The sequence below is a fragment of the Myxine glutinosa genome, chromosome 4 (genome assembly GCF_964187855.1).
Source record: "Myxine glutinosa chromosome 4, kmMyxGlut1.1, whole genome shotgun sequence".
NCBI lineage: Eukaryota > Metazoa > Chordata > Myxini > Myxiniformes > Myxinidae > Myxine > Myxine glutinosa.
Genome location: NC_136264.1, coordinates 152,907,667 through 152,929,013, shown reverse-complemented (window position 1 = coordinate 152,929,013; position 21,347 = coordinate 152,907,667). Strand labels below are relative to the sequence as shown.

General features: G+C 45.9%; 1 protein-coding gene across 4 annotated transcripts in view; it reads left to right on the top strand.

Moving 5' to 3' along the window:
- POGLUT2 (protein O-glucosyltransferase 2) overlaps positions 1-21,347 on the top strand; it is a 79,234-nt gene that overhangs the window by 36,159 nt on the left and 21,728 nt on the right. For all 4 annotated transcript variants that reach the window (XM_068113850.2, XM_068113851.2, XM_068113852.2 and 1 more), the window contains exons 7-8: positions 8,443-8,680; positions 19,542-19,751. In XM_068113850.2, coding sequence (XP_067969951.1) covers positions 8,443-8,680; positions 19,542-19,751 — 448 coding nt within the window. The remainder of the gene's footprint in view (positions 1-8,442; positions 8,681-19,541; positions 19,752-21,347) is intronic.

The window sequence follows — 21,347 nt, the reverse complement described above, 5'->3', positions numbered from 1 at the left end:
TCCTCCTCTACCTATAAGTAGGTCATCATAAGGTTTAAAAGTCCCAAAAGTACTTGAATTTCGATGTTGTTTGGCTGCCATTTTGGATTACAGGAAAACCTTTAACAATCTTCTTCTCTCAAACTGCTTAACCGACCAATGTGAAACTTTTAATTTGTGATCAAATACCCAATGGAAATATATAGTTTATTAACAATGACATCATCAGTCATGTGGCATGGCAGCCATATTGGATCACAAGAAAACCTTTAAAAATAAGCTTCTCTCAAACTGCTTAGCCGACCAATATGAAACTTAAAATATACGATTGACTACCAACGCCCTATGAGAACGTTTGATTAAAAGAAACTGCTCAGAAACAACATAATATGGCCGCTAGTGACATCATAATACAGAAAGTGGGCAATATATTGGGGGAAAAATATAATTATAGACACCTTGGAGTGAATTATTGATACCTTCGTATCAAATAGGGCTAATTTTAACACAACCAGAAGTGATGTATTCATACAGGACGTGGGCAATATCTCGAAATCTAAGGCTCGTAAACAGCAGAGAGTTGCACTACTGTGGACATCATGCCATTACGACATGATAATAAAATGTGTATTTGAAATCCAGCTCTTATTTTTAACCTGATCCATCCATCACCCCACTTTTTGTCAACCAGCCAGGCAAGCTACAGGAACATTCTTCCTCTATTTTTTATTATGAAATACACAAAACTTCAGGAATGCATGCTACCATTATTTGGTGTACCAAATATCAAAATCGTAACTTTAGTTTGGCACTAAGACTTTAGTTTGGCACTCGGTCGATCACATGCTCCACATGTACACCTCTGCGCTGAATCGAGATTTGAACACGATGTGCGAAATTATTGATGACATGCTGACATTCGGCAAGTGCGATGGACCTAACTTTCTCTGTGATTGCTTGTTTCAGCTCAAAGATTCTTCTAGGGTTATCCCTGTACACATTGTCTTTGAGATATCCCCAAAGATAAAAATTTAAAAAAAAATCTAGTGGGCTTATGTCAGGGGAATGTGGAGACTACTAGACGCTGGGGCTTGCCACCCACCCACGGGACTCATTTTTCACCTGTCTGTGTGTCTGTCTTGTCTGTTTGTTTGTCAACAGGACATCTCAAAAAGTTGTAGACAGATTCGGACGAAATTTCGTGGAGAGGTTGGGTATGTGTCCAGGACGAAATTATTAGATTTTGGTGAAGATCTGTATCCGGATACTAGAATTTTTAATCATGATTCCTCGTCATTGAGAGATAGGGCCATAAATGATACATAGCACAATATTTCAAAACGTTGTGGACGGAGTCGGACAAAACTTTGTGGACAAGATGGGTAGGTAGCGAGAACCAGTCGATTCGATTTTGGGTCAAGTCCGGATGCAGAACAGGCCTATCAGTGGGATATAAAATGTAAACTGTTCAGCCTTATGGAGGTTTTCGCTCTACCGACTGCCGTTCTAGTTGTGTATTTCAATCAAATTAACTCTAATATTTAAAAAATAAATGGCAGCATCTCTTTGCATACAGTGAGCATGTACTCACTCACTTTGCATACATCTTTAAGGAAAGCAATGCAAATATAAACAAACCAAAGAACTATGACAGATGCAGTCATGTCACTGTGAAGAAGTATTTTGCTTTTATGTAGCCATGAGTGTGAAAAGGTAAAACTAGAACGACACTCTTCGACGTCATGACGTCGACCGATATTCCTCCGCCCACATTACATCATTATAATACTTTTACCAAGTTTTTTTTTTTTTTTTTTTTTTTTTTTTTGGATACATAACTGAGGCTCGTGAAAGAGTTAACATTTATCACACAAACAAATCAAACAGACAAACAAACAAAGTGTATAAAAAGGGGAGCGGTAGACAAGATGGGGAGAGAAGGGGAAGCACATAAACGCAACATTTGTGAGGGACATCGGGAATGTGTGGGAGGGAGAGGGCTTGGGGAGGGAGGCGGCGTGGGAAGGGGGGGGGGGGGTGGGAGAAGTATAAACACAAGGACACCAAGGACTTCCAGGAAAGAAGTTGGTATTTCAAAAAAGAGGATTTGGGGTGAAATTAGCGGGGTAGAACAGATCAAGGTTTTGGATGGGGGAAGATAAGAGATGGTGGTGAACAGATGTTTTAAAGACCTGGAGGGAGGAGTGGGATTGAAGGGGGTGGGGGAGTTTGTTCCAGAGGCGGGAGAAAAGAGGAATGAAAGAGTGAAGTTGAGCAGAGAGTCTTGATTTTGGCAGTTTAACCATAAGAGGGTTGCAGGCAGATCTTGTGTGACCTTCAGGAATATTTGGGGGACAGAGCCCAGAGAGAGCTGGAGGAGCAAGGCCAGAGAGGAGTTGGTAGAAGACAGAAAGACCACCAACCTGCCTGCGGTGAGTGAGTGAAAGGGCCTCAGAGGTAGCTTCATCACGGGAGATTCCAATGATTCTGAACGCTTTGGTTTCAACTTGTGTGAAGCCGAGCTAGGTGTGAGGCAGGAGCACCAGCCCAGAGGGGAGAGCAGTATTCCATTGAGCTGCGGATGAAAGCCTTGTATGTGGTGAGGAGCTCAGGTGTGCCAAGGAAGGACTTCGCACGACGGAGGATGCCCAGTCGGCGACTGGCTTTGGAGGCCAGATTTGAAATGTCGTTTTCCCAGGAAAGATCATGGCAGATAGTGAGACCCAAAAGCTTGAGTGACAGAACTTCTTGGAGAGGATTATTCAGAAAGTGGATGGGAGGGTTGTCCAGTTGTGCTCACTGTATGCTCACTCTATGCCGGATTTAAGTTTGATCTAAATCCATTCAGCTGTTCTCAAGTTATCACATTTCTACCTGACATGACCTCTGACCTTTGACCTCTTGACCCCAAAATTTAATCAGTTCATGTTTACATCATTATACATGTCTGCACCAAGTTTTAATTTAAATCACTTCAGCTGTTCACAAGTTATCACATTTTTACCTGATATGACCTTTGGCCTTTGACCTCAGGACCCCAAAATAGAATCAGTTAGTCTTTACATCATTATACATATCTGTACCAAGTTTGAATTAGATCCCTTTTTTTTTTTCTTTTTTTTTTTTGGGATACAGAGTCGAGGCTTGTGAAAGAGCTAACATTTATCAAACAAACAAATCAAACAAACAAGCAAACAAAGTATGTAAAAAGGGGAGCGGTCGACAAGATGGGGAGAGAAGGGGAGGAAGCACACAAACACAACATTTGAGAGCAGGGACACCGGGAGATGTTTTTGGAGGGAGAGGGCCTGGGGGGAGGCAGGATAGGAATAAAACGCAAGGCCACCAAGGACTTCCAGGAAGGAAGTCAAAAGTCACCTCAAAAAAGTGGATTTTGGGTGAAATTAGCGGGGGTAGAAAAGATCAAGGTTTTGGATTGGGGAAGATAAGAGATGGTGGTGAACAGCCGTTTTAAAGACCTGGAGGGAGGAGTGGGATTGAAGAGAGTGAGGGAGTTTGTTCCAGAGGCGGGAGAAAAGAGGAATGAAGGAGTGAAGGTGAGCAGAGAGTCTTGATTTTGGCAGTTTAACCATAAGAGGGTTTCAGGTAGATCTTGTGCGACCTGCAGGAATATTTGGGGGACAGAGCCCAGAGAGAGCTGGGGGAGCAAGGCCGGAGAGGAGTCTGTAGAAGACGGAAAGACCACCAACCTGCCTGCGGTGATTAAGTGAAAGGCCCTCGGAGATAGCGTCATTGCGGGAGATTTCAATGATTCTGAACGCTTTGGTTTCAACAGCGTGAAGACGAGCTAGGTGTGAGGCAGGAGCACCAGCCCAGAGGGGAGAACAGTACTCCATTGAGCTGCGGATGAAAGCCTTGTATGTGGTGAGGAGCTCAGCTGTGCCAAGGAAGGACTTCGCATGACGGAGGATGCCCAGTCGGCGACTGGCTTTGGAGGCCAGCTTGGAAATGTGGTTTTCCCAGGAAAGATCATGGCAGATAGTCAGACCCAAAAGATTGAGTGACAGAACTTCTTGGAGAGGATTATTCAGAAAGTAGATGGGAGGGTTGTCCAGTCGGTCTTTTCGGAGAGACATCGTAAGAGTGTGAGATTTGTCAGGATTGAAAGACATGTTCCACTTGTTTGCCCAGTCTGTGATTTTGTCCAGGTCTGCAGAGAGTGGGGAGGCTGCAGACTGCCTGTCTGAGGGATGAGGAATGGAGCGGCAGAGAGTGGAGTCATCAGCAAAGAGATAGAGAGGGTTTTCAAGAGAGTCAGAGAGATCATTGATGAAGACCAGAAAAAGCACAGGGCCCAGAACACTGCCTTGGGGAACTCCAACCTGAACAGGAAGAGGAGATGAGAGAAACCCATTCAGGGCCACACGTTGACTACAACTAGAGAGGAAGTCCGCCAGCCATGCGTGGAGATTTCCATGGATACCAAAGGAGGAGAGTTTGGTGAGCAGAGCGGGGTGCCAGACCGTATCGAAGGCACGTGATATGTCGAGGGAGACAGCTGTAATTTCCTGTTTGGCATTGAGGACCTCCATCTATTGTTGAGACAGCAGAAGCAGCATGTCCAGAGTAGAGTGACCTGGTCTGAAACCAAATTGATGATCAGAGATCAAGCCATTGGAGAAGAGGAAAGATTTCATATTTCCGAAGCAATGATGGATTCCATGTCTTTGCTGATAATTGGGAGAAGGCTGATTGGTCTGTAGTTACTAGGATCTGTTTTTGCACCTTTTTGTGCAAAGCGGTGATGTTGGCTGATTTCCAAGCAGATGGCAGTTGACCTTGAGCAAAAGAGAGGGTGAAGAGAACAGAGAGAGGGAGAGAAAGAGCGGAAGAACAGGATTTTAGGACCCGTGGGCTGATGCCGTCAGGTCCAGTTGCAGAATCAGAGTCGAGGGTTGATAGAAACTTTTCCACCTTGTCAGGAGGAAAGGACACGGAGTCCAGGAACAGCTGGGTACGACTGAATATGGTGGGTACAGAGAGGGATGGGTTTGGGACACAAGATTTAGAGGCAAACACAGAGTTGAGGCATTCAGCTTTTTCACGTGCGGAGTCAGCTGTGTACCCGTTTGAGGTAAGGGAGGGGATGGAGGGGGAACAAACACCAGAAACAGATTTGACCAGACGCCACCAGGATTTGGAAGAGGGAGACAGATAAGAGAGTTCGGTCTTGAGAACGGAGAGATATTGTTTCCTGGCTCTCCTGTGGGTGGACACACACTTGTTTCGGGCTTTGTGAAAGGAAATGAGATTTCCTTCCGTTGGATTTGCTTTCCAGGAGACGAAGGCAAGTTGTTTCTGGGCAACAGCCTCACCACAAGAATCCGTGTACCATGGACGGGAGGAAGGGTATGACAACTGAAGACGAGATGGGATAAATCTGTGCATGAGAGAGAGCAATTTACTTTGGAAGAATTCCCAGGATGAGTTGATGTCAGAGGTGGTAGAGATGGGAGACCAGTCCAGATGATTGATGGCTGCTTGATTGAAGACCATGCCAGTTGGCCTGAGTGAAATGCCAGACTCGGCGATGCTGAGCAGGCTCCCTGAGAATAGTCAGAGAGATGTCCACTTTAACAAGCACATGATCAGATGATCCAATTGGAGCAGAAGAAGAGCAGCAGACATTTTCAAGGAAGTTAGTCATAACCAAGTCCAGAAGAGAAGATGCTCCGTTGACTGAGATCCGGGTCGGGAAATTGACAGATTGTGTCAGTCCCAGTGAGTCCCAGTGAGTAGCAGAAGTCCTTTGCTGAGGAGCCATGGCTGGTGAGAGAGGTACCCACACCCAGCCAACTGGCATGGTGACAATTGAAATCACCACATATGAGGAAGAGAGAGTTGGGATGAGTAGATAGAAGTTGGTCCATATTATCAGACAGCGAGATGTAGATGGAGTCATCACTGTTTGGTGGACGGTACAACACACATATGAACAAGAGGTGGGAGCGAAGGGGAAGCCGTAGCCAGAGGTATTCCTGGGGGTGAGGTGGAGAGAGTGCAGTGCAGGGCGAGTGAGGAAGAGAGTTTTTGATAAAGATAGCAACTCCACCTCCAGGACGAGGCTCAGGTCTATCATACCGGAGGAGGGAGTAACCCGGGAGAGATACTAAGGAATCAGAGACATCATGAAGGAGGAAAGTTTCTGTTCAGCAGATCACGTCTGGTTTGACAGAAGCAACCTGTATGGAGAGATCAGTTAAGTTTGAACGAAGGCCCTGGATGTTTGAGGTCCATACCGTTAATGAAGAGAAAGGGGGAGCATCGGATACAGAACAGGGGGAAGGAGGGGTAGGGTAAGATGTGGAAGAGGTGGAAGAGGTAGGGAGAGCTGTTGAATGTGTCAGAGATTTCAGAATAGCTCGGAGAAAGGGAAGGATGGGGCGGACAAAAGGTTTGATGGTGATTGGGTGAGGCACAATGAGGTGTTATTTGAGGAGGGGGAAGAGCGAGGCAGAAGGTTGGGGGAGATGGAGGTGAGAGTTGGAAGGGGGAAGAAGCGGGGAGGACGCTTTGAGGAGGGGGAGTGAGAGGGGGGAAATTGAGAAGAAATGAGGGTGGGGAGATTTGAAGGGGAGGGGCGAGGGGGGAGTTTAGGAGGGAAGGGACAAGGGGACGGATTTGAAAGGGATGGGATATGGGGGAGATTTGGAGGGGAGGGGTGAGGGAGGAGTCTAGGAGGGGAGGGGCGAGGGGGAGTCTTGGAGGGGAGGGGTGAGGGGGTAGTTTAGGAGGGAGGGGGCAAGGGGGGAGATTTGAAAGGGATGGGTGATGGGAAGGATTAGGAGGGGAGGGGAAAGGGGGAAGATTTGAAAGGGATGGGTGATGGGGAAGATTTGGAGGGGAGGGGTGACGGGGAAGATTTGGAGGGGAGGGGTTATGGGGAAGATTTGGAGGGGAGGGGTGAGATTGGATTTTAGAAAGTGTACGATTAATGGGAAACGAACATTTATTGCAAAATGAGTTTCTTGTGACCTTCGAGTCCAAAATATGTTTAAGGACGCTGGATGGAGGATGGAGTGCAGGAGAGTTTAGGGAATGTAGAAAAAAGGCACTATAAGAGATGGATTTTTTTTTTGGGATGAATAGATTTGGTGAGCAAGTCGAAAGCAGCCTTTTAAAGAAGAAGAAGAAAAAGGTGTTATAATATACGACGGAATACAGAACTTGAGGGGAAAGTGTAAACATTGTAAGGTTAATAACAGTGAAAACTATCTGGGGAAATGGGGGAGAAATACGTGGTCGAAGAACGAACGAACGAATAAGAACGAATAAATGAATGAGAACAAAGAATAAGAACAGAAGGAAATGTTTTTTTATTGTATTTTTGTTTTTTTTGAGTTGTGATTTACACAAGGAAGTAGGCTATGGGGTGAAAAGACTGGGAAAAACAGAGAACGAAAGTTATTGGAGCACAAACGACAGACCGCTGAGAGAAAAACAAAGCCTCAAGGTTGTACAGATGTACACTGTACAAGGCCGCAAAAGACACGAGACGAATTAACACGATTTTCTATACAGGTATGAAAGATTTGCACCGAAAATCTTCCTCGGGACACAATATACGTACACACACCATAAAATAAATACAGTTATAACGAAAATACAAATGGGAACAATTACTTAACTTCGATTTCGATGGAGAGCGTGGAGAGCTGCGAATAAACGAAACCTCGCCGGCAAGACCTCGCCTTTAGCCGTTCTCAAGTTATAGACCTGTTACAGACTTTGACCTTTAACCCCAAAGTCTAATCAGTTCATATTTACATCATTCTGCATAACTGTACCAAATTTGGTCAGAATCCCATCACTGGTTCACAAGTTATCGTGGTAAAATGATTTTTACCTCACATGACCTCTGACCTTTGGCCTTTGACCTCATGACTCCAAAATATAATCGGTTCATTTTTACCTCATTATACATACCTGCACCAAGTTTGACTTGGATCCCTTCAGCCGTTCTCAAGTTATTGCTGCAACGAAAACCTATCACGGGCAGACAGCCGGACGGGCAACCTGAAAACATAAAGCCTCCGCCGACTTCGTTGACTGAGGCATAAAAACATGTACTAAATGGTCACTTGATACAATTTAATATCGTCTCATAAAAAGTTGATGACTTGTTAGGCTGGGCAAGTTAATATTTAAATTTTTCATGTTGTGGTGAATGCCTCCCCTTTTCCCATATAAACTTCCCAAATCCCAGACTCTTACCAAAACTGCGAAAAACAGCTTGTTATTGTTTTCTTAACCTGTTATTCATTGGCATTGATTGATTGTGACTGAAATTTTGAAATGCTGCCGGCCTTGACACTGTTAAGGATGGTCGTTTAGTGTGTGCGTGCGTCCTTGTCTCGGTCTCTGTCTCTGACCTTGTCTGTATCTGACTGACCATCTGTCTCTCTCTCTATCTCCCTCTCCTTTCTTCTTCCAATCCATTAGGGTTTCTCTGGATCTCATGTATGTCCAAGCTAATACTGGACCAGTGTGGCATAACAAGACGAATCTGGCCTTTTGGCGTGGCCGGGACAGCCGGCAGGAGAGGCTGGATCTTGTTCGGATGTCAAGGAAACATCCTCACATCATTGATGCAGCAATCACAAATTTTTTCTTCTTCAAACATGATGAAGCCTTGTATGGCCCAACAGTTGCCCCTATCTCCTTTTTTGACTTCTTCAACGTGATTATTACCTCTTTTTCCTTTTTTCACAATGACACCCTCCTTTGGGAAATCCTATATGTTGATATTGTAGGCATCATCATGTTATTTTGAAACACACTTGCATTTGTCTATCGACATGATTATGGCAGCTGGATTGTGGTCGAGTTTCTATGTGGTAGGTATGACCCATAGTTACTCTACCCCCGGCCTGCTTCCCGAAGAGCAAGGAAGCAGGCCGGGGGTAGAGTTTAATGAAGGTAGTGTTGGAGCTACCCCCGTCCCGAGCGTTAGTCCACCCCCGCCCTCCCCTATGAGGGGGCTGGGGACAATGGGAACAGGTGCGATGCCCGACCAGGTAAGGATACAAATGTTAATGGAGCAATTGAACGGATTGAATGAAAAAATTGATGCCCAAACTGATATGATGGATGCCCATACTGAATGAATGATAGCCATTATGGATGAATGCATAGGAGGGATGAAGGGAAAGAAGGATGGAATGAATGCCCATAGAGAACAAACAAAAGAAATAAAGAATGAAATACGGGCACAGGAAGGTAAATGTTTGTTTAAAAATGGGCTGAGTGAACATTAATGCTCAGATGAGCGTGGGGAACGATTGGAAAACAACAAATTGATAAAGTAGATGGGGCACAGGAGAGGGAATGTTTGGAAGTAAATAAGAAATGTTTATTAAATGAGGACCTGGAAGGCTGTCGGATCTGCGTGGATGCCAGAATGCACCAGCAGGGTGAGGAATTTGAATTGGTGCAGCACCAGGGCGGCGATTTGGAGCAAGAGGTAAAGAAAACATTGGAGGCCCATGTTACGGAACCGGAGCAGGTGTTTGTAGATAAAGACCTGTTGGGGCCACAATTGATTGGGGATGAGAATGATTTGACACAGGAGCAGCCGAGATGAGGTGAGTCTATCCGTCGAATATCCCCAGGATAAGATCGCCAGCCGGGGGGGGGGGGGGGGGGGGGGTGTTCTGGCCCGAGCTGGATTGATCCCCATAGCAAATTTGGAACGGTGGCAGGGAGGGGCAGAAAAACCCAAAGAAGGGGTTGTAACCTGCAGCTGCGTTTGGGCACGGGAGGCCAAATTTTTGTTAATTACATTTAAATGGGAGTTTAATTTGGAGCAGCCGTGGTGGAGTTCGTCCCCGTGCTGCGAAATTCGGACCAGGAGAGGTCATTGGGGTCGGCCTCATGGAAAATTTGCCCCTTTCAAAATTGGTTTATGCCAGGCAGCTGGCAGGCTGCGCTGGCCAGGATTTGGCTGTGGGGTCTGACTATGGGTGTCATGGTACGACCCGGGTGTCATGGGGGGTCTGTTGGAGTGTGGCCTCCCTGGTCCATCGGGGCGCCGCCCGAGCGAGTGTCTCAGGCTGGCAGGGTCGCCGGACCCTGGAGGTGGTTGAGACTCTGGGGGGTCCAAGGTGGTTACTCCTGGGCACCAAAGATGGTGCATCATGAGGACCACTAAGGGGAGGTGGGCAGGCGCGCTTTGATGGCGGCACCACGGGCGGCCAATAAGGGCCTGATGTGGTGACCGCCCGGGCATGCGGCCTGGCACTCTCTCCCTGAGACTCTGGGACAGCCAGCATGTGGTGACCTGACCTGCCATGCTGTTCTGGTCTATGGATGCTGGTCGAACCGCATGGACAGGTATGGTATAACCCACCGGACAACCATTGGGGCATCTGTGGAACGTGATGGTGTGTGCATGATCTTCCACAGATGATCTGTTGTGATTTGGGGACTCTCGGTTTGGGAAGAGATCTCTGGGATTGATTAATTGGGAAATTGGAACGAGCCGAGCATATGTGGCCATGCTCGGCTGGCAAGTGTATGGAGAAGCGCCCTTCTTTGGTGAAAATAGTGAAATGTGGAAAAATTGGCACGGGTAATCTGAGGGTTAGATGCAAAATTTAAGGGGGAATTTTGTGAAGCCAGGGTGTACACTGGGGAGAGTGACACCATTATTGATCCAGGTGTGTTGGAGGCTGGAACAAAATTGATAGAGTAGCAGGACACAACCTTCAACTGGCTACGGGGGCGACGGCTCCAATATTTGGACGCTGAGTTGTAGGGATGGAGTTGGGCAGTCTGGAGGTCAATGTTGTGTTATGGGTGGCTGAGGTGTGCGACCACGCCTTCTGGGATTGAGTCTCCTGGTGGAGCATCGCTGTCAACTGGACCCTGGGTGAGGTCACATGTGGGTGGGCACTGAGGGGCTGCATGTGGTCGGACTTGGGGATGTGAGAGGTGCAAGGGATGTGATGTGGATGCCACGCACTGCGACCATGCCCCTCAGGTCCGAGGCCTTGGGAATGGCGGAGTTGGCCAGCTTGCCCAGCTTGGGCTAGTGTAGCTGTGGTCCGCACACCACTTGGGCTGTGGTCCGCACACGAAGGATGGATGGTGGGTTGTGCCCTTGTGGACACTTGTGGGTCATGTTGGTGGTTCGGTTGGTCAACTTACCTGATGGCTCTCGCACGGTGGAGGGGCAGAGCTGTCGTAGCTAAGTTTAGTCGTGTAGTAAAGGTCACCAGAGGAAGCGGACCCACATGCTTACCGGTACAGCTGACAAAAGAGAAATTTGGGGAAATTGATAGGCCCCATGGGATAAATTTGGGATTCGGCAGGGTGGATGGCACTCTTGGACCCGACCAACCTGTGACTACCTGCACTTAAGGTAATGCCTTTATGTTTACTGTCCCAGGGGTTGGGTACTTGCTCAGAAATTGGGACATGATTGATTTGGAGTGGGGGCGGGTGAGAGTGATGACATGGTTGTGCTGTGTTACACTTGTGGGGGTAGGTAATGAAATACCTTAGTCCAGATAGGATTGTATAGGGTAGCGTGCTCCAAATGTTGCGAAGAGAAACGTTCCTGTAATTAAGTCAGGCCCGGATGTCCGTGTAAGCGTAGAAATGTCTCCATGGCGAGGGGTGAAGCTATGCTAATTAGTTAGGGTATAAGGGTAGATTTCCTATGTGTAAATGCCTCTGTAGTTTTCCCTTTGTTCTTATAACATTTACACCACCAGCCATGCGATCAGCGCCTAAATTAAATAAAGATTTTGGCGATCGCCGACTGGATCCGGACACTACCACTGGCACCACCCAGCTCAAATCTTCTCGATGGGTGCCAAGAGGGACCGTGAGGCCACGCCTCGAAGACAGATTGGTTAAAGAATGGAGGAGCGATTCGATGGCGCGGCACGATTGGTAAGAGTGTGACGTCATCGTCGAAGATTCCAGCACCAGGAACAAAAAGGCGAAGCGCCGCCATTTCTCTGTTCCGGCGTTCGTGGCAGGCGGTTGCATTTTGCACACTCTCTCTCTGTCCTGGGGTCCGTCCTGAGCAGTCGCACATTTGCTCTCTCTCTCTTGTGCTGGGTTTGTGACAGGCAGTCAGTCGCATATTCGCTCTCCCTGTTCCGGGCGTTGGTAAAGGCGGACGCATCTTTCTCTCTCTCATGGTGTTGGCTCGTGACGGCTGCGCTTTGTGTCGTGCGTGCCTGGGAAGTTTGGGACGGTCAGAGCGCGGTGCAGCCGAGCGAGAAGGACCGAGGGAGGAGCTGTGGCCTGTTTGCTTCTCGTCGGAGGATGGCAGTGAACGCGACTTTGAGCCAACGCGTGTCTTCCCTTGCAGGGACACGGAACCGGTGACGCCCCCAAACCATCTTTGAGACCGGAGCTGAGTACCAACCACACTACATTTTTACTTTCGTTTATTTTCCCCTGGTGTTGTATACGAGTCTGTATGGAGGCGCGTCAATGTAAGAATTTTAGTTTACTGTGCATTCATTCTTTGTTCCCTGGCATTATTTTCATTAAACCCATTATTTGTTTATTTTCAGTTTCTTGTCTGTCTTGTTTATTTGTCGTGGGTTCGAGGACGCCCAGTGAAATCCGTTCAGGTAAGCTTTGTTACCCTCCACCCTAGCATGTGTAAAAGGAACCGCCATAGTTTGGGTGTACGTCTCGGAGGTAAAGCTCGGTCGGCCATCCGTCACCTTGAGGTATTCACTACAGGGTAGACACACGACAATATGTAAGAGCCTTTTGGACTTTTTCAGCCAATAAGAAGCTTGTGTTTAATAATCCAGTGATAGTGACTCTTTTTAGTTTATGCTGGCACAAGTGTCTCGTAGGTTTGGTTGTTTTTGCTCCTTGTGTTTCTCGATAAGAGAAATGTTATTTAACAGAGCTTAGTTAAGTTTTCCCTTCCTCTCCCCTCTCCCACACCCCATTCCACAACATAGACAAGTACACAACAACAACACAACATGCATTTTAAAGGCCATTTTCCCTGCTAGAGCGGGGGTTAGCCTAACATAGACAAGTAACAGTGCAAAAACAAAAATACCTACCACAAGTTCTCGGAAGCAATCAAATTCCATGTTTTTGACAGCCTTGAGAATTTTTCATATATTTAACAGATCTTCCTTTTCTCCTTCTTCCCTTTACAAGGGGTGACCTTCAATGGTTCCAATCTTCTGCACTACCTTGACCATGATACTCCTCCACTCCCCTCTGTCCTCAGCCAAATCTGTCCACTCTCCAACCACCCCCACCTCACAGAATCCTCCCATCTCCACTGGTCTATCTCTAACACAATCCTAACTCGCTCCTTCACCTCATCCACTTTCTTTGCCATTCTCTCTTTCCCCATCCATACCACATGACCAGCCCACTTCAGCCGGATTTTTACCAATCTCCCCGTGAAACTTATTTGCACACCAATCTCCTCCTTCAGTTCATCCGTCCTCCTATCCACCCTCTTCACTCTTACAATCCTCTTGATCCACTTGTTCTCTCAAACCTGCAACCTCTGTTGGTGGCTCTCTGCCAGTGCCACCGTTTCCAGACCGTAAAGGTAGGCCAGCATTACACAAGACACCAGAACTTTCCTTTTCAATTTCTTGATATTTTCCTGCCTGCCATTACTCCCTCCACCCTCATCCACACATTTGCACCCACCCGGACCATGCTCCACACCTCTGTCTCAGACTTACCATCCCTGATCACTGTTCCCCCCAGATACTCAGACCTATTTCTCTCTCTGATCTCCTTCCTCTCTAAACATGATATCCATTTATTTTATCTGCTGTCTGACCCATCACCTCTGTCTTCTCCATACTCATACTCAGTCCATGCTTACCGAATGCCTCGCTCCAGTACTTCCTGCATCTCCCGCTTACTCTCCACCCCAACATGCAGAACGTCCGCATATAACATCCTCCCCAGAATACCTTTCCTTTTTATCCTCCTGCTTACCAGCTTCCTCACCATAATAAATATGAGTGGGCTGAGAGCACTTCCATCCCTTCCACCAACCCAACTTCTGCTTGTAGCAATCACCATTTCTCTTGGTACAGTGTCATAGGCCTTCTCCAGGTCCACAAATCCCAATGCAGTTTCACCTTATGCCTCCAATCTCTTCGCCACCAGCTATTTCAGTGTGATCATCCCATCTGTCGTCCCTCTACCCATTCTAAACCCAGGTGTCATTCTTTGCCGATATTCATCTCCATCCTTTTCCTTATCCTCCCGTCCAGAATCCTATCCAATACCTTTGTGACATGAATAATGTCATGAAGATACTAACATAACTAACGTGAAGATATCCACGGTTTTTTGAATGTCTGTCATTTATGAGATTGGCGTTTATGACACCATTGTGAATATAATGTGAATCATGATATGGCCTTTGCATATAACCTGAATGTTGCATTTAATGTGACAAACTTGTGTTAAGTTAACTGAAACACAAGTGTATTCTCTTTGCCCGGCTGTACAACAGTGGTATGTGATATAGTAATTGGCACATTTGGAATAGCATTTGGGTGGGTGATGACAGACATGCATGGTGTCCAAGCATAATTTATCATGCAGTAACATAACATAGCCAGAGGGGATAATTCGTTTATGGTGGGGACTGGTGAGTCACTTGGATGGGAAGCCACCAGGCTGGTGAATTGCATAGGATGATTGTCCAAGTAAAGGTAGCAAGGTGTAGAGCAGAGACACCATGGCTAGTGAGAATGTAAAAGGGGCCTGATTCATGGGATACGTGGATTGGTTCTGATGAGAGTCCTTTTGGGGAGAGAACGGATTGCCAGGGCGATGTACGAGGCTAAGTTCTGTTGATTGAGGAGAGTACTTCAGGTGGCAGGCAACACGTTTTGAGAGCAAAGCACACATGCGCTGCTCTGAAAGACAGCATTCAACTGAGTCAGAGCACCCGTCAGGTGGCACTGCAGTACAGGATACGCGAGTAGCACACTCTTACCTAGTGGCAGTGCTGCATGTGCGAAATAGGTTCAGCAGTGTGCGGAACATGACCACATGGTTTTGAGAGTGAAGTGCTTTCGTGCTGCTCTGAAAGAGAATGTTTAGATGAGTCGGAGCACAGGCCGGGTGGCTGTATGCTACAGCGGACTTGATTTAGCTAGCACCTGCCAGGCGGGAGCTTTATAAAAGTCTGCTCGTGCATACTCGGAAACTGCTGCAAAGTAGGGCCATGCTCACCACCTCTGAAACCTGAGCCGAGGGTCAGGATCACGAGCTGCAGTGGCCGCATTAACATCGCATTTTGCAGAGGAGTCCAGGCGATAGACCAGCGGCCATCAGATCAGGCGTCGAGGATTGTGCAAGGAGGCAATTTTTTATGTTTATCCTACTTTTCCACCTTTCGTTCGGCATTGGTGTCATCCCTGAGCTCCATGTACCATATGCTAATGAGAGTTCTGGATACTGCCTGGTTTTGATTTGCTACCCCCTCCCCCCCCTCAACTCTCTTCTCTCCCTGACCCCCCCCCCCCCTCTCCCACTTCCTTCCCTCTTCTACCTTCTCTTTCCCTTTGGAAAGAGGGCCATTAAACCTACTCATAATTCACAGAGGTCTTGCAATTCATAGAGGTTCACAGCTGGTGGGGGTCTCGCAACATTTTCTACCCGGGCTATTAACGCCGCCTAACCCAACTTTTTACTTGCAATCAAGACTATGTCCCACTCCCCCCCCCCTCCCCCCCTCGTCTCTCCTTTTTTTCCTGCTTGTTTATTCCCCTTCTTAATGAGTCTAAATAAGACCCCACGTTTCCGCTATCAGTCCATTCATTGACTTTGTGATGACGTGCTAGGGATAGCGTAAAAGGAAAATGTCTTTAAACAAGAAACTGGCTTTAAAAATAATTTAAGTTGATATATTTTAAGGTGATAAGCAGAGTGGCAAACAGTCTGTTTGTTGCCTGTGAAAAATGAAGTAACTTCAACATCATGTTAAGACGACTTGCGTTCCTTGCAAAACATAAAACGTGGACATCCTACCAAAGTTTTAAGGAACATTTTCTGAGCCTTGCTACTAATTTACAAGAGTTGACTCATCACTTCCTTCTTACCTCCACCACCAAAGGTGGATGGGTGAAAATCGGATGAAATTTGGCAGAGTGGGTGAAAATCGGATGAAATTTGGCAGTATGTGACGAGGCCGAAATGATTCGATTTTGGTGAAGATCCAGATGCGGATTCAGTTAGTAGAATTTTTTAGTAAGTCTTCACCATTGGGAGATAGAGCCAAACACGATACATCGCAGGATATCTCCAAAAGTTGTGGACGAATTTGGACGAAACTTGTTGTTAGGGTTTTGTGTGTGTGACAAGGAAGAATTGTTTCAATTCCGGTGAAGATCTGGATCCAGATCCAGCTAGTTTAATTTTTTAAGTGATTCTTCACCATTGAGTGATACGGCCAACCAGGCGGAGGTATGCTCTCTACTGAGTGCCGTTCTAGTTTATTTCTCTTTTTCATCGTTTGTTACTATGTGGAGGTCATTTCAACCCTTTGGTGTCTTGGAATTTGTTTTTCCTGTAAACTATTTTTTTTATCAATGAAAATATTGATTGAATAGGTGGATTTCTCAGATGTATACAAGTTACTGACCCCCAATGTTTAAGAAGAAACAACATTTAGCAGTTTTAAGTTTCTCCAACATGTGATTGACGAGGTTTAAAAGTGTATATTTTGTCTTTCAAATGACCCATGATGTTCTTGACTTATCTGACCATGTTGGCTCTGCGTGTTGTTTGAGAGCGACCACAACCGTAAAAAAAAATCCAGCTGTTCGCACAGGTTACCTGGCAGAGACTACAACCTGCTCTTTCACAACGGGCTTCCTTGGCTGCCAAATCTGATATTGATTCCAATGTGGGAATGCCCTCACAAAGGATTTCAAACGCACCGGTTTTCCTTTGTGTCCTGGTACACTGAATCCTTTGGTGAGGCACTTGTGGTCAATCAACTTACTTTCTCAACATGGAAGGATAACTAGATTGAGGGCAACCTCGATTCACTCTGTGAGGCTCACACAAGTGTGTCCATCATTGAGCAAGCCAGGAAACATAATCTTGCGACTACTTTCAACAAGTCTCTTGTTTGAAAGTTCTGGTGCATGCCACCCCTCTCCATCCCCTTTCTCACTGTAATGGCCTCGCACTGCTTGAGACAAAGCAGAATGGCTTAAATTGCTGTTTGCCTCCAAATTTTGGCCACTCAACCCACCAACTCTGTCATCATCTTACCCGTTTATACCCAATGCCCACTGAGCTTTGTCTTTTTCAAACAAGAAGGTCGACTTTCCATCTGCAATGGGCTCAGGTAGCAACACTGCCTGTGTTCTCAAATGCTATTCTGCTGCACTTGTTTCTCCACTGTCTACTCTCTTAACCCTTTCCTCCTCCTCCTCTTGTCACCTCTCATCTACCTGGAAGTCAGCTAACATCACTCCCATTAACACCCCCAATCATTTATCAGATCTTCTTTTGCTTCTTTTTGATACAGAGTCAAGGCAGAGCGAGAACACTGAACGGATCAGGATGCAACAGTGCAAAGGAACAGTATGAAGAGGAGGGGTGGGGGGGGGGGGTGAGGGGTTAGGGGTGGCAGATGGGGGAAAATGGTGGGAAAAAGTTGGAAAAAAAAAATAGGAACAGTTGAGTGGAGGCGAAAAGTGATTCTGGATTTTGGTACTTTCACCAGAAGGTGGTTGTTGTCAGATGTTATGTGCCCTGCAGAAGCTGGGGGGTGGGAGGGGGTGTGGAAGGGGGACAAAGCACAAAACGAGCAGAGGGTGCAAGTCCAGAAAGGAGGCGGGATAAGATAGAGAGACTAGCGACCTGTCTGCGATGGGAATATGATATGCCCATAGGCTCAGCTTCAGTGCGGGAGATTCCAATGATTTTGATGGCCTTGGTTTCCATTGCATCAAGCTGAGCAAAGTGTGAATAGATGCGGCGGCCTAGATGGGAGAGCAGTGCTCCACAAAGCTGTGGATGAAGGCCTTGCAAGTGGTGACACCAAGTGCAGGCAAGCTTACGAAAAATGTTGAAAACCTTAAATGAAAGTGACATGGTTAAAAAAGACAAAGGCTATGCTTATGTAATATTAATGAAAGAATAAAACTTTATTAAACCGGGAGCTTACTTCCATTTCCAATTCCCTTGTATGCTCGATTTGGTGTGGCCAGAGCATTCAGGAAGTTTGGCAGTACAAGCTGCCAAATGAAAGGAAGGCCAAACAAGCAATAAGAAATACAAAGAGTTCTCCTTCTTTTTTTGTATGCAGCACATGGCTGTGAGAAGCATCAATGGCTGAGGAGGCCCAGCTGTGCTGCTGACTGATGCAACACCACAAGTAGGTTAGGGCAGGAATTTAGAATTTAGAACTGCTCTTCATGAAGAACACCGAGGGATCTTTAACGCCCTGTTTGATATCCACCCGAGGGATAGAACACACATTGATGTCTCACCCAGCCTGCGATTATACAAGGATGACAGTTTATCTAGGTAGACAGCTTAGAGACGAGTGCGCGTACCTCTAGGCCATCTAGCCAGCCCTGCTGTGGCTCTGATGCAATTGGTCTCTTAGTTAAAACAATTGGAATATTAAGAGAACACGTCGCCACGAGACTGAATAGGCTGTTTGAACTTGCATTTAACAGAGCCCCGTCCTTGGAGTGTTACCATCTTTTCCTTATGTACGTGTTTTTGTATCAGTTCTTTTTTGTTCTGTATACAAGACTGAGGCTCACGGAAGAGCGAGACTCATAGGTAAGTTTCATGAGTCTCCAGAAATATATTGTCTGGAATAATAAAAAGAACGAGATCATTTTCAGACATTAATGAAACCGATATTTTATTTATTTATTTGACTATTTTAAAATCATGACCATGGTGAACAGTCAAAGCTTCAATTTTCATCGTGCCAATCGTTTTGAGTTGCGTATGTTACACTTTAATTCTGTGATGAACTTCGAAGATGTGCAGTATCAGAGATTTCCTCAACTGTTTAGTAATGAGCACACACAATGTGTCCGTTTCTCTCATGTTTTTCAAACTGAGCAGGTTAATAAACTGGAAATTTAATTTTGGATGTAAACTGGAATTCCTGCATAAAATCGTTATTTTGACCGTATTTCCATCGGTCCTGAAGTTCGCATTGATGTGAAATGAAAATGAGGCTTTCTTCACTTAATTTACGATTTCTCTGGAGTACATTTTTTATGATGTGCATGAAATATTTGACTTTTAATTATTGCAAGGAAAGGTTTTATATGTTGTATTTCTTTAATATATATATCCATATTTCACCTGATTATCCACCAACCTGTTTTATTCCTACATTTTCATTATTAAATCTAAAGACATTAGCTCTGTTTGTTTTTACCATCTTCATATGTTTTCTTCCTTATTGCTTAGCTCTGTTTTTTCCAAGATGGGAAATAAAATTTTGAAAATACATTTTTGAAATAAAAAAACATTTTATGAATCCTTTTTTAATCCAGGCTGGCAATCTTTTTTTTCTGCAGCACAAGTATCAGATCAACCTGGATGGTACAGTAGCTGCATACCGCCTGCCTTACCTGCTAGCTGGTGGCAGTCTGGTACTCAAGCAAGACTCATCATACTATGAGTTTTTTTACAAGGATCTTGTTCCATGGAAGCACTATGTCCCATTTCGCCGTGACCTGGGAGACCTTATGGACAAGATACAATGGGCCAAGGATCATGATGAAGAGGTCAGTTTTGAAGATTCAAAAAATATATATATTTATTCATTTTATATTTCTATCCAATTTCTATCTTGTTCCTATTAGTAAAAGAGATACTAATTTTTACTCATTATGTATGAATTTATTTGTTTTTACAAAAATATGATCTCGTGGATAGGTAACATTTACAAGGCTAACCCCTGCTCTAGCAGGGAAAATTGCCTTAAAATGCATGTTGTTGTTGTGTTGTATAACATTCATGAGTAGCTTGAACCACATTTAGAGGCAATTTTTCCTCGCAGGGGCAGGGGTTGGCCTTTTTCGGGCACCGTAGTCGCCTTTTTGAAGCAATATTTTATGGCCGGATGCCCTTCCTGCCGCCAACCCTGTTGGTCGCCTCTTGCGAAACACAGGGAATTACCAGTGAACTGGTACTCAATTTGCCGACCTCGGAAGGATGACAGGCTGAATCAATCCCCCTGGCGTTAATTCAGCGATCGACCGGGATTCGAACCCTAGGATCCCAAGCATCCCAAGCTGGCACCCTAACCGCTAAGCCAACACCAGGCTCTATTCATGAGTAGCTTAGCCCTCCTAAATGTTAATTCTTATTTCCATCCAACCGTAATGTTTAAAACAACAACAACAACAACAGGCATTTTAAGGCCATTTTCACTACTAGAGCGGGGGTTAGCCTTGTAGGCCCCATGACAATATTCTCCATTTTGCCCTATTTTCTGCATCTCCCCTTGTTAACCCCCTTGCCCGCATTTCTTCTTCCACCATCTTTAGCCAAGTCTTTCTCAGTGTTCCCCGTCCTCTACTTCCTTCTACATTCATTTCCATCACTCTTCTCATCCAGTCACTTTCATCCTTCCTCAACACATGACCAAACCATCTCAACCTGTTTCTCTTCACAGCATCCATCACAGGCTCTATTCCCATCATCTTTCACAATTCATCATTTGTCTTCCACTCTCTCAACGATACTCCGCACATCCACCGAACCATTCGCATTTCCACCCTTTCCAGCCTTCGTTGCTGCTCTACGTTCATTACCCATGTCTCGCTCCCATAAATCATAACACTTCTCACACATGCAGCATACACCTTTCCCTTCAGCTTCAACGACACTCCCCTCCTTGTCAGCACGCCACTCATTTCCTGAAACTTCTTCCATGCACATCTCACTCCAGCAACCGTTGCCGAGTCTGATCCACCTTCTCCATTCAGCATGACTCCAAGGTAACAAAATGTTTGCACACCTTCCAGCTTCATGCCGTCTCCAATATCCAACTCAACATTTCCTCCATCTGCAGCTCCCTCTGTGCACACCTTACACTTGAATGTAGCTGCCACACTGGTTAATGACCCTCTCAGACCACTACATTTTTGATGAACCCACTCAGCGCACATTGTACATTGAATGAAGTTCACTCCAACACCCTTCCTGCACACAGCACACGGCCACTTCCCAGTTCTTTCCACCTCACCACATGCTTTACCACTTGCCATCACCTTCGTCTTTCCGATAGTCACCTTCAGACCTTTTGCCCCCCACTTCCCAGTTCTTTTCACCTCACCACATGCTTTACCACTTGCCATCACCTTCGTCTTTCCGAT